Source organism: Aotus nancymaae, unplaced genomic scaffold (assembly GCF_030222135.1).
Source record: "Aotus nancymaae isolate 86718 unplaced genomic scaffold, 86718_ANA_hifiasm-v0.15.2.pri h1tg000010l, whole genome shotgun sequence".
NCBI classification, from domain to species: domain Eukaryota; kingdom Metazoa; phylum Chordata; class Mammalia; order Primates; family Aotidae; genus Aotus; species Aotus nancymaae.
This window is the reverse complement of record NW_026988421.1, coordinates 42,413,253-42,429,905: the sequence shown is the minus strand read 5'-3', so window position 1 is coordinate 42,429,905 and position 16,653 is coordinate 42,413,253. Positions and strand designations below refer to the sequence as shown.

At 35.9% G+C, this 16,653-nt stretch overlaps 1 protein-coding gene across 2 annotated transcripts in view; it reads left to right on the top strand.

The window, feature by feature from the left end:
- PTEN (phosphatase and tensin homolog) overlaps positions 1–16,653 on the top strand; it is a 101,282-nt gene that overhangs the window by 19,434 nt on the left and 65,195 nt on the right. For both annotated transcript variants that reach the window (XM_012467566.3, XM_021671730.2), the window contains exon 2: positions 9,359–9,443. In XM_012467566.3, coding sequence (XP_012322989.3) covers positions 9,359–9,443 — 85 coding nt within the window. The remainder of the gene's footprint in view (positions 1–9,358; positions 9,444–16,653) is intronic.

Below are 16,653 nucleotides of genomic sequence, written 5' to 3'. Positions count from 1 at the left end.
GAGTATGTATTTGCCTAAGGTTACACAGTAAGTGTAACCTGAAGCTGGCGTTCAAGTTCCAGCAACTTGGTTCTAGAGTGTATGCTATTAACCGTTATGCCATACTGCCTGCAAGTAGATCTCTAGATGCCAGAAATACTCATCTTCCTCTAGTTACCTGGTTGTTGTAAATCTTTATGCTTAATACTTATGTCATTAGATGTAAATTTCATATTAAACACTCAACTTCTTATTCAGAACAATATCAAGTTAAGTGTAGGTTACAGCTGTTTTCTGTCAGCAATCATTATATGTATATGTATTCCTCAGTTCTTAAGTTTAGGTTTCCTAAAAGTATGTCTTAAATTTTATAACATATGGAGAAGTATAAATGTATATTAGAAAGATTTTGTTTATTTGTGTAATTTGTGGCTTAAGAAATACTCGCCTCAAGATTTAGTGCTTGTTTAGGTAGTTGCTGGCATCACTTTTGGAAATGTCAGTAGAGTTTCATATTGTCTTTTGGAATTTTTTCAGTTTTAACATTTTATTAGTAAATGTAATTACAGGTTAGTAAATCACTTTTATTTGAACCTGTTTCCTTTGCAAGTTTTATATTTTTATTTGGGAATAGAAAAATCTTAATCTCCTCTTCTTGAGCATTATGGTGTAAAAACCTTGGGCTTTGGCGCTTTGTGTATAATCTGGATTCAAAGTATTAACTTTCTACTTAGTAACAGGCAAATTACCCAGTCTTTTTGACTCTCAATTTCTTCATTTATGAAATGATAATACTACTATTTAGTAGTGTTAGGATTAAATGAGAATATATTTGGCTTACTGTCTGGTACATGATACTTAACAGGTACTAGTTGTCTACATCTTTCTAACTTATGATGGATGCCAACATCTTGGGTAAAATCTCAAACTTGAAGGAAGGTGAGAATCTGAAGAAAATGAAACTTTAAAAAGATTGTATTCCTAGACTCAATTTAAAGGAATAAATAGGATGTGAGCAAGACTTGTTGCTCTGCAGAAGCTTCCACTTTGATCCTGGTCTTTGACTCCTTAGCTGTCTGATTAAATTGAATTCACTGCCAAGGCATCCTTAAAGCTGGACCTTATCTTCTGTCAGCACCTGTCTTCTTCATGTTGCTTTGTGTGTAAGCTTCACTGGATTGCTTGCTTTTTGCTGAATATTTTATGTATTTTAATATGTCTACTCTAGCCGTTGCTTGGAATGTTCTAACTGCTCTTGTTTCTTCCTCTGTCTACTGGTTTCCGACTTAATTGATTATCTAATATATGACCTACTTGGTGAAGCTTTACCTGTGTCCCCACAGAATTAATCCTTCCCTCTTTAACTCTTAAGCTATCTTATTTTTATATAATAAGGTCTTTGGCACAATGATAGGTGAGTGTCTGTCTTCCTTAATAGAATGGGAAAGCCCTGAGGACAGTGGTCTTTGCTTACTTAGCCTTATGTTCTCAGTGCCCCTTGTACAAAATGTTCAATATATGTTTGAATGATTACGTGAATGAGGGAGGGGGCCAGCTGGGTTTACTTTAATGAATAGGTAACACCCATTTGTGTATAGTTATAGACTTGTCTAAAATAAGTTAAATCCTTTGCAAGCTTTGCTACTATGCTTTCAATGTCCCTTACAAAACTCATGTTGAAATTTAATTGCCATTTTGATGGTATTGAGATATGATTAGATCACGGGGTCTCTATTCTTATGAATGGATTAATGCTGTTTGCATGGTAGTGGATTAGTGATCTCGTGAGTTTGGCCACCTCCTCTCACATGCTTCCTTGCTTTCTACCTTTTGCCATGGGATAACTCAGCACAAAGATTCTCACCAGATGCTGAGACCATGTTCTTGGACTTCCCAGCTTCCAGAACTGTGAGCCAAATACATTTCTATTCATTCTAAACTACCTGTTTTGGGGTATTCTAGTAAAGCAACATAAAACTTAAGAAAACTGGTACCAAGAGTGCAATTGTTGCTATAACAAATACCTGAAAATGTGGAAATGTCTTGGGTCCTGTGAAGAATGGAAGAATTTAGACAAACAGCCTAGAAAAAGCCTGGATTACTGTGAATAGAGCATTAAGGACAATTCTGATGAGGATTCAGAAGAAGAGAGCTGTAGGAAAAGTCTGGAACTTCTTAGAGATAATTTAAGTGGTCATAATCAGAATGTTGGTAGAAATGTAAGTGGTAAAGGTCATTCTGATGAGATCCCCAAAATGAAGAACAAGATATTGGAAACTGAAGTAAAGGCCATCCTTGTTATATAGTTGTAAAGAACTCGGCAAAATTATGTTCATATCCTAGAACTTTATGGAATGCAGAACTTAAGAGTGATGAACTAAGATTTCTGGCGGAAGAAATAACTAAGCAGCAAAGCATTCAGGCTACTGGAGGCTACTTTTAACTGCTTAAACTAAGCTGGGGGAAGGAAATGACTTAAAGGCAATTCATAATTAAAAGAGAGGCAAAATGGAAATACTTGGAAAATTTGCAGCCTGGCTATAATAAAGAATGAAAAAAGTACCTGTAGGAGAGCAAACTAAGGGTGTGGCCCAGGAACCATTTGCTAAAGAGATTAATGTGCCTAGAAGAAGCTAGGTACTGTTTATCAAGACAATGGAAAAAGACCCCAAAGGCATTTTGGAGATCCTTTGAGACTGTCTGTCCCATCACAGGCCCAAATCTCTAGGAGGGTAGAATCGTTTGTGAGGAGGCAGAGTAGGCTCCGATAGTTCTTCACAAGCTTGCTGCCCAGGGCCACCTCAGCTCCCCATATTTCAGCCCAATGGGCCTTGGCTGTCCTAGCTCTGGTTCAAAGGGGCCCAGGTGTGGCTTAGGCAACTGCTGAGTACTCAAATGGTAAGTCTTGGCAGTGTCCATATGGTGCTAATTCTGCAGCCTCACCGGATGAAAGAGCTGTGGGAGACATCGCTACCACCACCAGTATTTCAAAGGATGTTGGGGATAGTCTGGGAGAGACTTTTCACAGGGTTGGAGCCTCTGCAGAATGGAAATTGGGGTTGGAGTCACTATAGAGAGTCCCTACTAGGGCATTGCTGAATGGAACCATAGCAGCAGGCCCACCACCAAGACTTCAGAACTACAGCTACCAGTATTCATTGCCAGCCTGGGAGAATTTCACAGGCTTGAGACTCAACCTGTGAAAGCTGCATGGGCTCAATCCAGCAAAGCCTTGGGGGTGGGGCTTCCCAGGGTCTATTGAGATGAAATGAATGTATTTTGTAGGTGAGGAGGACATGAGTTTTGGGGCCCAGGGGCAGGATGCTATGGTTTGGATGTTCCCTTCAAAACTCATGTTGAAATTTCATTGCCATGTGGCATTATTAAGAGATGGAACCTTTCAGAAGTGATTAGGTTTTAAGGGCTCTGCCTTCATTAATGGATTAATGCCATTATTGCAGGTTCAAGTTAGTTATCTCTGGAGTTTGGCCTCCTTATTTTCTCTATTATGTGCTCATGCCCTCTTTTGCTGTGTGATGCCTTCTACCATGTTATGACGCATTCCAGAAGACCTTCACCAGATGCAGCCCCTTGATCTTAGACTTCTCAGCTTTTAAAACTGAGTGAAATAAACTTCTTTTCTTTTTTTTTTTTCCATTATAGCTAATGTTTAATGAAAGGCCAATGTCTGGAACTTCTTTTCTTTATAAATTACCCCCTTTGTGGTATGATATAGCAGCAGAAAATAGACATCAGCCTGAAGTTCTCCCAAGCTGGTATTAAATACTAATTGTTAATTAGTATTTATAGTGCAAGGATAAATTCGAGTTTAGCCCTGGTTAGAATGATCACATTTCAAGGGAGGGCTTGTACTTCTACACATTAATGTACGGATAAAAATCTTAATAGTATTCTCACTGAAATTAATGCTTTAGGTTAGGTAAGGTTGTTAGTGGTAATTATTATTTCTTTTAATAAAATATTCTTTGTTGCATTGTTGAAAAAATATAGATGGTTTGAATTTATATTTTTTGACCAAAATATATTTATAATTTTGAATAGGAATTCCAGAGTATTGGTAACTGTAACCACTTTGGGTTCCCTACTGCTGCTTCTGGTGCCTCATTTTTTCTGATGTCTTCCATTTTCTTACATTTGTCTTCTAAGGTTGAGTTAAGATTATTCAGTTTCAAGAAGTACTGATTTAGGCCTTGGTTCTCTTCTGCTTTTTTTTTTTTTTTTATGAATGGGTATAATATCCCAATACATTTTGATAATTGATCAACAGCTACATTTTTAGGTGAGGCTGCTTATTTTTTTATTTTTTAAATTTCTCTTAATTTTTAAAAAAATGTCAGAGATTGACTAAGAGATGGGGCAGCTTTCTTATGTGAGAATAGTAGATGACAGCAAATATTTGTGATGTTAAAATGAAAATCCTAATAGTTTTCTTTTAGAGTCTTTATAATAAAAACACTTTGAGGCTGAAGATGAATTTATATGTTCCTAAAGAGACAAAAAATGTTCCTGGGACATAGTAAATGTTATTTAAGTCTTAGATGCTTTTATTAGTATAATTTTTGGGTAGAAATTTGCATTTAAAAAATGCATACAGAGCTTCTTCCAAGTCATATATGGCAAGACAGCATTTTGCCATGGTAATTGATAAATAGACTTGGGTAATTATAAAACATCTAATTTAAAAAAATTTGTCGTAGAAATTACAGGTACGTTGTGGCAAAAATAGAAAATACAAAACAAGCAAATATGAGAAAAAAATATACGTGTCACCACCTACATATTATTACTTTTAGTACTTTATAATCTTTTGTCTATATATGTCCGTATTGATATATATATATTTTATCTAAATGGTATTACATGGTACATTGTTTTGAAATCTGCCTTTTTTAGTCATTTACATCTACTTTTCCATTTCAGCAAGTTTTCATCTTATATAATGCCCAAATCACATTAAAATTTTTCCAGTTAGCTCAAAAATGTCCTTTATGGCTGGTTTGGCTGAAACAGTATCCAGGCCAGCATTGCGCCTATGAAATTGGCTGTTAGGAACCTTATATCTTTAAAAATCAAGGGTGGCAACCCATCTTCCTACTTCTCTCATACCCCCATCTTTTTTTTTTTCTTAAAGATACTGGCTTATTGAAGAAAGACTGGGTTATGTCCTACAGACTTTCTGAGTTTGTCCAGTTTACTGTCTCATAATGTCATTTAGATTGTTCCATCTTACGTGTTTCCTACAAATTAAAATTTATATCTGAATCCTTGGTGGATTTGAGTTGAAGATCTTTAACTATCATAGATGATGCTGTGTCTTTTATATTGTATATCAGTAGTTACATGGTCTTTACTTGACTCATGATGAGGAGATTGGCCACTGAAATTGGACAGCGACAGTCTTTTCTCCACATTGTTCAGTTATATTTATCTCTTTGTATTAGAAAGTATTTTGGCTCTGTAAGAAAGTTCATTTTCTCGTCAACTACTCACCTGTTGGTTTAACACCATTTGTTGATCTTTGAGTATATCAGTAATTTCATTAGGGTTTGCAGAATAAGATTTTAAATTCTGTTCTTTTACTTTTTTTTTTTTTTTTTGAAACAGAGTTTCACTCTTGTTACCCAGGCTGGAGTGCAATGGCGCGATCTCGGCTCACCGCAACCTCCGCCTCCTGGGTTCAGGCAATTCTCCTGCTTCAGCCTCCCGAGTAGCTGGGATTACAGGCACGTGCCACCATGCCCAGCTAATTTTTTGTATTTTTTGTTTTTTAGTGGAGACGGAGTTTCACCATGTTGACCAGGATGGTCTCGATCTCTTGACCTCGTGATCCACCCGCCTCGGCCTCCCAAAGTGCTGGGATTACAGGCTTGAGCCACCGCGCCCGGCCCTCTTTTACATTTATTAATCAATGCTTTTTGGTAAGAGAGAACTTAAAAAATGGGACGACTTGGTTGTCCTTAAATACAGTCTCCATAGGAAAGACAAAATAAATACTTAAATCTTTCTCTTTACCATTTTTCAATGTGAAGAAGTATTCCATTAACCACCTCAAAAGGTGATAAATAAAAAGGGCATTTTTAGTTGTTTTAACTCTTTTTTTTTTTTTTTTGAGGTGGGGTCTCACTCTGTTGCCCAGGCTGGAGTGCAGTGGTGCAGTGATGGTACACTGCAGCCTCAGTCTCCCTGGGTTCAGGTGATTCTCCCACCTCAGCCTGGGACTACAGGTGTACGTCACTACACCCAGCCAATGTTTTAGTACTTTTCGTAGAGATGGGGATTGCCATATTGCCCAGCCTGGTCTCAAACTCCTGGACTGAAGAAATTCACCCACCTCAGCCTCCCAAAGTGCTAGGATTACAGACGTGACCCACAATGCCTGGCCTTAACTTTGTTCTTTTTGAGTGTCTTTATAGACTCAAGGATTTTTGTTTAATTCAGGATGTTTTAATATCCTACCATTTATGTTTTCTTTGATGCTAAGATTATCACAGCTGGTCATTTGGATCTTTATGCCAACTCCTTTGGCCATTTGATATAGGCCATTAATCTCCATAAGCCTTCCTTGTTCTCTTGGCATGAAAAGATATTCCAGGCTCACCTGTACCTTCCCTACTCCAAACCTGGCATTAACTCTTTTTTTCCAAGAAGTTTGATTCCTTTTAGTTTATTATGATACTAGAGACAAAAATCTGCATTCTTGGAATGTTTATTACTGCTAGAGTGATGTTGCTTATAAGCCATTTCAGAGAAAAGGCTTAGAAAACATTTTTACAAACATGAATTCATACTAATATTTTTAGTTTTTACATGATTTCTTGATTTTACAATATTATCTCTGTTTTCTTACACTTGTAATTATGAACCTTAAAATCATTAGCATAACTTCATTGCTTAGTTCTACAATATAAAGAAAATAGTCCTGGTGTGGTGGCTCATGCCTGTAATCCCAGCACTTTGGAAGTTTGAGGCAGGTGGATTGCTTGAGCTCAGGAGTTCAAGACCAACCTGGGAAACATGATGAAACCTTGTCTTTCCAAAAATTTAGCTGCATGTGGTGGCATGTCCCTATAGTCCCAGCTACTCAGGAGGCTGAGGTGATAGGATCACCTGAGCCCAGGAAGTCAAGGCTCTAGTAAGCCATGATTATGCCATCACACTCCAGCATGAGTGGCAAAGTGAGACCCTGTCTCAGGGGAAAAAAAGGAAAAATAGTTTGAAGAGGCTGGGTGTATGACTCACACATGTAATCCCAACACTTTGGGAGGCCAAGGTGGGAGGATCACTTCAGCCCAGGAGTTTGAGACCAGCCTGTGCCACATCATGAGACCCTGTCTGTCTTTAAAAGAAGAGAAAAGAAAACAGTTTGAGGATATCAATAATGATGCTACTAGAATCAGTAAAACTACCAAAAGAAGTTTATAGCTTCTTCTAGTTTTTTTTTTTTTTTTCCTTAGAATACTTCTTACCAAGAAGTGCAGTGTCCAAATAGCCTTTGTAACAAAACCTTTCTCATTCTCCTGGGTGTCAATTTGACCTTTAATCAGTTTTGTTTCTAACACTGTTCAATTTATGAGATTAAAAGTCTTTTTTTCTTTATATGATTCTAAGATCAAAAATATATAAAGATATACACAGGAGTCCTGCTGCCACCTGTTCTTGCTATGCTTTTCCCCTTTTCTTCCCTTTCTTTGTGAAGCAACTGTTTTTATTAGTTTCTCATTTATCACTCATTCGTGTGTATGTGTATTGAGGATGTTGACATTCAAGTAAATATATGTGTTAACATTCTTTTTCTCATCCCTGTGCAAAAGATATACCCTGTATACTCTGTTGGACAGGTTTTTTTCCTTAAAATACTCTAGATCTCTCCACTCAGCACATAGTTATCTTATAGATAGAGCATATAGTATACATATAACCTTTTCTTAAACTATAATATCAAAATAATAACTTTCAGTAACTTGATAATTGTTTTCCAATTGAAAATATTACTGAAATAAGGTCAATAATTTGAAAGCTGCAGAAAGAAAAAGACCTAGAAAAGAGCTTGGATTAGGTCAACTTTGAATTATATTTGGAAAATAAATGAGTCCAGAAGTGAGTGGGCAGAGATTACTGGAGTTGGTCTTAAAAGGAGGCTTTAGGCAGATTGGCTGGGCTGGTGTGAAAGGTCTGTGTCAGAAAATCATGAGATGAGGTTGATGGAGCTGGTATGATGAGTAGGTAATAATCATAAAAGTGTAGAGTGTTGATGATTTTTATAGTTGGATATAAATGGTTCTTGAGTGTAGAGGTTTGTTTTTATGCTAGCTGTAGTCCGTGGCGTAACTGACTATAATGGGCATGCTAAATATCCATGGCAGTTGACCCTGGAAAACCACAGTGGGTAGGGGCATGTACCCCCCTGTGCAGTTGAAAATTCACATGTAACTTTGACTCTCCCAAAACTTAACAACTAATATTTAGCCTATAGTTGACTGGAAATCTTACTGATAACTTTTCATTAATACAAGTAAGCTACAAAAAAAAAATTAAGAAAATCATAAAGATGAGAAAATATATTTACTATGCATTAAGTGGAAGTGGGTCATCATAAAGGTCTTCATCCCCATTGCCTTCACTTTAAGTAGGCTGAGGAGTAGGAGAGGAAGGGTCAGACTTGCTGTCTCATAGGTGGCAGAGATAGAAAAAGGTCCACATACAAGTGGTCCCACACAGCTCAAACTGGTTTTGTTCATTGATCAACTGTAGTTTTATTGAAAGTAAGGATAATAAAGTTTCTACCTCAGTTCTTTATTACCAAGTATAGATAGCAAGGGCTAGAAGAAACTTATAGCGTTAATCTCTTTGAGCCTAATTATCATGTATGATAGGAAATTGAGGTCTATGATAGGAAATTGAAGGTTAAGTGACTTGTGCAAATTAAACAACTAGTTAGAGATGTAACCAGCTCTTAAATCTGACTTCCAGATTTTCATGGTATCTAGTTTTTTCTACAACATGTTGCCTTTTTTAGCCAGGAAAAATTAGAAGTTGAACTCTTGTCTTTTCAGGCAGGTGCAGATTTTGGGGTTTTGTTTTGATTTTTGGTTTTTGACCCAAAGTACTTTAGTTCTGTGATTTATAAAGCACGAGGTTTCTGTTTTTCTCATGTAACTGAATAGTGTAAATATGGAAGTTACCTTTTATCTTTACCAGTATTACACATAAATAGTTATACATAAAAACATTGACCACCTTTTATTACTCCAGCTGTAGTGGGGAAAGCTTTCTTTTCATAACTAGCTAATGTTTTAAAATGTATACTTTTAGTTTGATTGCTGCATATTTCAGATATTTCCTTAACTTGAGCACTCAGATATTTATCCAAACATTATTGCTATGGGATTTCCTGCAGAAAGACTTGAAGGCGTATACAGGAACAATATTGATGATGTAGTAAGGTAAGAATGCTTTGATTTTCTATTTCAAATATTGATGTTTATATTCATGTTATATTTTTATTTAGAAAAGATTTCTAAACCACAGAAAAAGATACTTTGTGATGTAAGCTTTATTTTATTATTATAGTGCTCTATAATCCTTTTTGGCTTACTGTACCTGATGGACTTCATTAGGTTACAGTTCATTTGATAAGAACTGACCTTATACATAATCAGGTATTTATGTGATATCATTTCCTGGATTCCATAAAATGCCTCTCACCAGGTTTAGTGCCTGGATTCCATTACAGTGTGATTTTTGTCCTATTTCATAATTGGAGATTAGGCTTAAAATCCTAGAGTGGATTTATTCTGGTAGATTTATTCACACTAAGATGTAGATGACTAATACTGTATATTTTTATGTAGACCAAATTTTAATATACCACTGTGCATAAGTGTACTAAGCACCTGAAGAAGTACTTGGTTGGTATAAGAGATATAGAAAGGAATCGCTGGGTGTACCAAGCCTAATCAGTTTTATAATTTTGCATAAATTTCTAAGTGCAGTTATTTAGAACAATTTGTTTCTCAAGGCCCACTTAAATATTACTTTTAAAATATACAATTTTAGGAATTCATGGCATATTTTATGAAAGAAGAAATTCATGTCTGATGTGCAAATCGTCATAACATACTTTATAATTTCAGAGCAAAAATATTTATGTGTGAATACATTAACTGTACATTGTCAGTAGGAACCTTAATGGCTTTAAAAGTTAAAATTTCAAGCCAACCATTGTGGTGTGCTCCTGAAGTCCCAGCTACTTGGGAGGCTGAAGTAGGATCACTTGGCTTGAACTGAGGAAGTAGAGGCCAACCTGGGTAACAAGCGAGAACTCATCTCTTAAAAAAAAGAAAGTTAAAATTCTGGTTTATTTCCTGTACACTCTTTCATTAGTATCTTTTCTGGAGACTTTCAATTTAAATACTTGGTGGTTATAACAATTAAATGTTAAAATGGATGGGAAAGCACTTTGTAACTTATAAAGTATTATGCAGATTTAGACTCCTTTTATAATAGTTGTGTAAGTATATAAGACAACCTGCGTTCTTTTATGAGCTAGCTGTAAGTTTTATTAGTGGTTAAGTTTTGGCAACTTGCTTTGAACCACAGTAGATTTACAATTTTTTGTAGTATTGAGTTGTGTTCATTTGGAATTTCGTAATATTTATATTCAAAATAAAATTTTCGTACCTACAAAAACTACCAAAAAATTCCCCTAGTTTTTTATAGTTTCTATTAAAATTATAGCTGGTAGCTAGGGATGCCAGAAGTACTGTTTAGGAAATTGAAAATAGGGAAATGAATTTGTCATCTCATAGTTAGGCAGGGCATAGTAGAAGGATGCTTAACATTGAAAGCTGATGGGAACAGCAGGTTGATATAACTTGTGATAACACTTCTAAAGAAAAAGCAATGAGCCATAGAAAAAAGAAAAGGATAGGCATATTTTGAATTAAGGAAGATGGAGAATCTGGGAAACAAGCAGTATAGTCACCAGACATGTATTCTCTGCTATGGTACAGAAGTGTTTATCAGGCCTTTTTATCGCCTGGATGATATATCCCACAAAGATGACCTACTTCACATTATTATAATTCTGTATTCAACTAAGCACTAATTCAACCTAGCCAGATTAGTACTAATACCAAAAAAGAGTGAGTACTCTGAATAGAGGGGAACTTTTTTGATTATGGTGGGAATATCTTTGTGGTAAATTAATCTGGTATGCTAGTTTTTATGTTGGTCTCTTCTGAGTGTCATTTGTCATTGAGGCTGATTGTGTATCTTTTAAGTTACTGATAAAGTTCCTGTACAGCTCATTATCAGACCTTAGATTGTAATAACTTCACCAAGAAAATACTTTGCTGGGAAGTATTTTGGTCCTTCGATCTGATTGATGACTCTTATTTTTTGCCTCTGAATTAAAAGTTTCACACATTCAGTTTGTAATTAGTAATCAAGGCTGAGGTTTATGCTATCTAGCTTCACTATCTAGTTTGTTTTGTCTAGCTGTATGACTTCTTCAAATCTGCTGTTTCTAAGAAACAAATGTTTTATGTGTCTGGATTAATATTTAGCCAGTGGTTCTTTCAGCCAACAGATCTTGTCACCTCTTATGATATTATTAATAGCATGTCAACATGAAGAATTATCTGCTGAATATAGTAGCTCTGCTGTCCTTGTTTCCTTTTGTCTCATTCTTTTTTGATTGGGGGATAACTGGCCAATAAAGCTTTGATAGCTTCAATTGCCCAGGCCCCACCTCTTCTTTTATAAGAGAAAGGATGAACAGTGACCAGAAATAAAGGTATTGTTTTTTCCTATCAACAAAAATAGAAATAAATAATTCCTAAGTAATTTGCCTGTTAGTATTAAAGTCTCCAAAAGAGTGACTGTACCTAGTACCTAAGTGATTAATTCCCTTAATTGGTTCATATTATATTGGGAATATTAGTGATCAGTGGTGATTCCTTTTTTGGTTCAAAGATGATAGTGTCACAGTGAAAAATGTTTTTAAAATTTTTCTATACTTTTTCTGTTAACAAAAGTATTTTCAGTTGGATTTTTCTTTGTTCTATTAGAATGCCCAAAGAATATTTAAAATTATCCTTTTCTCTCTCATTGCATATTTTTTCTGTGATTTTTCCTCAGACAGAAAATACTCTGCAAAGATTAGACTTTGTTGTTGTACTACATCACTGCTTTGACTAAACGCAGATTGCAAATACCTTCATACCTGCATTGCTCAGTACTTTTTTTTTTAAATGAAGTCTCTTGTTACCCAGGGTAGAGTGCAGTGGTGCCATCTTGGCTCACTGCAGCCTCTGCCTCCTGGGTTCAAGTGAGTATCCTGCCTCAGCCTCCTGAGCAGCTGGGATTACAGGTGGCCTGCCACCACGCCCAGCTCATTTTTGTATTTTTAGTAGAGATGAGGTTTCACTATGTTGGCCAGGCTGGTCTTGAACTCCTGACCTTGGGTAATCCACCTGCTTTGCCCTCTCAAAGTGCTGGAATTACAGGAGTGAGCCATTGCACCCAGCTAAATTGATCGGCTTAACTTTTAGGGATATAATTTGTTACGACAATGTGAAATTTTATACTTGAGGTACTCAGAGTCCTTTTGAAACTTCACCTTTTGAGGTTACCTCCTACGATTGGGAATTAATGTAAAAAATAAGCCAAAAGAAAATGAGGGAAAAATGAACCAAGCTGTAGTTTTTTACTATCTTTTTGCTATTTTTTACTATCCTAATTGCAATTGTTTTGCTTATATACCATTCAGAATTGACAGGGTAAGAAAGCCACATCTCATAGAAGCTAACTTTTCCCAAGTTGTTTTTTTCGTCTTTTCCTCTTACTACTTACTACCTTTTCCCTCCTTTCTTGCTGCTAAGCTCTTGCCCTGATATGCTGGTAATATGAAACAGTGTTTTACTCAGATAATTGATTATTCTAGGACATGTATATTAATTTTTCTTTTTTTTTTTGAGACCCGTTCTTGTTCTGTCACCCAGGCTGGAATGCAGTGGCATGATCATGGTGGCATGATCATGGTTAACTGCAACCTCTGCCTCCTGGGCTCAGGTGATCCTCCCACCTCAGCCTCCCAAGTAGCGGGGACCACAGGCATGCACCACCAGGCCTGGCTAATTTTTGTGTTTTTTGTAGAGATAGGGTTTTGCCATGTTGCCCAGGCTAGTCTCGAACTCCTGCACTCAAGCCATCTGCCTGCCTCAGCCTCCAACAGTTCATGCTGTTATTACAGGCATGAGCCACTGCACCCCTCCAATGTGTATGTTAATCTCATCTCTCAAGCTAATATTGAACTTATCTACTTTATGTTATCTGGTATAAATCTAAGCAATCTTTAACAAATTGATGCTTCACGTGTTTAAGAGGCATAGCTTAAGAATTGTTCTGTTTCTACGACTGGAAATATAGTTGGCATTGGCAATTATTGGCAATCTCTACAGGGACTGAATAAAAATAAATAAATAAATAAAAATTAAAATGGAAAAGAAATACAAAAAAAAAGAATTGTTCTGTTTCTAATAAATCAGGAGAATGGAGGTTTAATAGAGGTGAACTGTCTTTCTCACTGCAGAACCTTTATACGCCACTATGCGTTGTAAATCTCCCAAGAGGGAGATTCTAGTATGATGTTTTTCTTTTCCTTTTCTATTCTTTTCCTTTCCTTCTACCTTTTTTTTTCTTTTTTGGTGGCAAGAGTCCTATATTATAAGGAAATGCTTTTAGAGCACAGTCTTCTGATACACAGTGATTTTTGAAAAAGATTTATTTATTGTCTTGTTCACTGTGAGCGTTTTTTCCCCCATGTATAAGCAGCGTGTAATAGATTCAAGAACACCCTGTCCCCCACACAAACTTTTTCTTTTGAGACAGAGTCTCGCTCTGTCACCCAGGCTGGAGTGCAATCATGGTTTGATCATGGTTCACTGCAACCTCGACTTCTGGGCTCCAGTGATCTTCCCACCTCAGCCTCTCAGGTAGCTGGGACCACAGGTGTGTGTTACCACTCCTGGCTAATTTTCGTATTTTTAGTAGAGACAGGATTTCATCATGTTTTCCAGGTTGGTCTCAAACTCCTGAACTCAAGCAGTCTACCTGTCTTAGCTTCCCAACGTGCTGGGATTACAGCATGAGCCTCCATGCCTGTCTCAAAATATTCTTTTGAAATACTTGAAATATGTTGACCTCTCAATTTATCAACCTTAGTTGTATGTTAATTTTCAGTAAAAAGGAAGTATTTGTTGCCCTAACGTTATCACCATTGGCTATTCAGTTTAAAAAAGGAACTAAAGAGAGATTATTTATAGGCAGGCTTCAAAATAATTTAGAGGAAAGAATGATCCGTTTCATCTTCATTTTCTAGCATTTCTGACTCCTTCTTTCATATTGCCTCTCTTTTTCCCACTTTTTTTCTTTATTGAGGCAGAATTCACATAATAGGAAGCTAACTATTTTAAAGTGTACAATTCTATGACATTTATTACTTTCATAATGTTGTGTAACCTCCACAGTTTCAAAACATAAAAGTTTCAAAACATTTTATCACCCCAAATGAAAGCCCCTGTTCTTACTGGGTATCTCCTATTACTTTTTTTTTTTTTTTTTTTTTTGAGATAGTGTCTCAGTCAGTTGCCCAGGCTATCGTGCAGTGACTCGATCTCGGCTCACTGCAGCCTCCGCCTCCCAGGTTCAAGCAATTCTCCTGCCTCCGCCTCCTGAGTAGCTGGGACTACAGGCACATGCCACCACGCCCGGCTAAGTTTTTTATGTTTAGTAGAGATGGGGTTTTACCATGTTGGCCAGGCTAGTCTTGAACTCCTGACCTCAGGCAGTTTGCCCACCTTGGCCTCTCAAAGTGCTGGGATTACAAGCCTGTGTCACCGTGCCTGGCCACCTCCTACTTTTGTTAGTCTTATTTCCTTAGTGGATTAGACAGTGTTTATATTGTCTACACCAATTCATTTTTTTTTTTTTGTATTTTAATAATAGGTAACATTTATTGGGGATTTATTTAGATACTTATTTATATGTATAACTGTTTATAGCCAGTTTATATGTATCATCTTACTAAATCTCTACAGCACATCTATCCCCATTTCATCGATGGTTTAAAAGAAGTTAACTTCTCCAAGCATTACATGTAGTAAGTAATGAGATTAAAGGTTGAGTTCAGGTCTGTCAGATTCCAAAGCTGATTTCCTTAGAAACCATATTATCTTGTATACAACTCTTAGGCTAATCTTGTTAATATCCTTTATTTGACTAGCACTGTTGATTCACACCATGTTTAAAATTGAAATACATTTCCTATATTTAAAAATCGAGACCTCACATAAAAAGCTACATTTCTAGCTGCTTTTTAAATTTCCAAGGATCTTCCAACACTTAGCTCACATTCCTGCGTGACAAAAATCAGCTGGAGTTGTGTAATGTCTGACCTGTCTCTGTCAATGAACAGATTATTCATTGGCATTTCTCATCTATTTTTGAGATTGTAACTTTGATTCTGTATAATTCATAGAATTTTTGAGATTGTAACTTTGCTTTTGTATAATTCATAGAATTAGTAATTAGACCTATATATGTAAGTTATTACATTATTAGTATATGTATAGACTGCTTTAGATAGTGTTGTATAGCATCGTATGTGCACATCACATTTTGTTTATCCATTTATTCATCAATGGACACTCGGGTTCTACCTTTGGCTGTTGTGAATATGGATATATAAATCCCTGTTTGAGTATCTGCTTTCATTTTTTTTGGATATGCACCCTGAAGTGAGATTGCTGAATTGAATGGTAATTCTACGTTTAAATTTTTGAGAAACCACCATACTGTTTGGTACAGTGGCTACCCAATTGTTAACATTGGTTGATTTAACCCAAAATTGTGATATTGCTATTTTAGAGGAATTAAGATAAGTGAAACGTGTGGAGTACTACTAGTTCTGTAAGTCTCTTCTACTGTGGCAGGAAATCTGTAGTTAATAAATCTATAAGAAGCAGTATTAAGAATAATATTTTAAAATACCTAATTAAATGTGAGGAAAAAGAACCAGAATAGTTGAAGGTGGTTGCATCTGAGAAGCAGGAATAAAGGTTTGAAGATACATAGGGCCAGAGTTGCGTAATTTTGTCACTGTGATAATATATTTTATGTTTATATATATATATACACACATTATATATATAAAAACTGTTTCATATATATCTATATAAACTGTTATATATATATAAACTGTATGTTATATATATAAACTGTTTTATATGTATATATAAATATAAAATACATATGTATATTTATATATACATATAAAACATACAGTTCAGTAGCATTAACATTTAGCATTCAGTACATTTACATTGTTGTACAGTTGTCACCAATGTCCATCTCTAGAACTTTTTCATTATCCCACACTGAAATGCCAAACCCATTAAATAATAACTCCTCATTGCTCCTCCTCTTAGTACCTGGTAACCATTGTTTTACTTTCATCTCTATGTATTTGACTATTCTAGGTACCTCATATAAGTGGAATCATGCAATATCTTTTTGTAACTGGCCTATTTCACTTGACATAATGTCTTCAAGGTTGTAGCACGTGTTAGCATTTCTTTCCTTTTAAAAAAC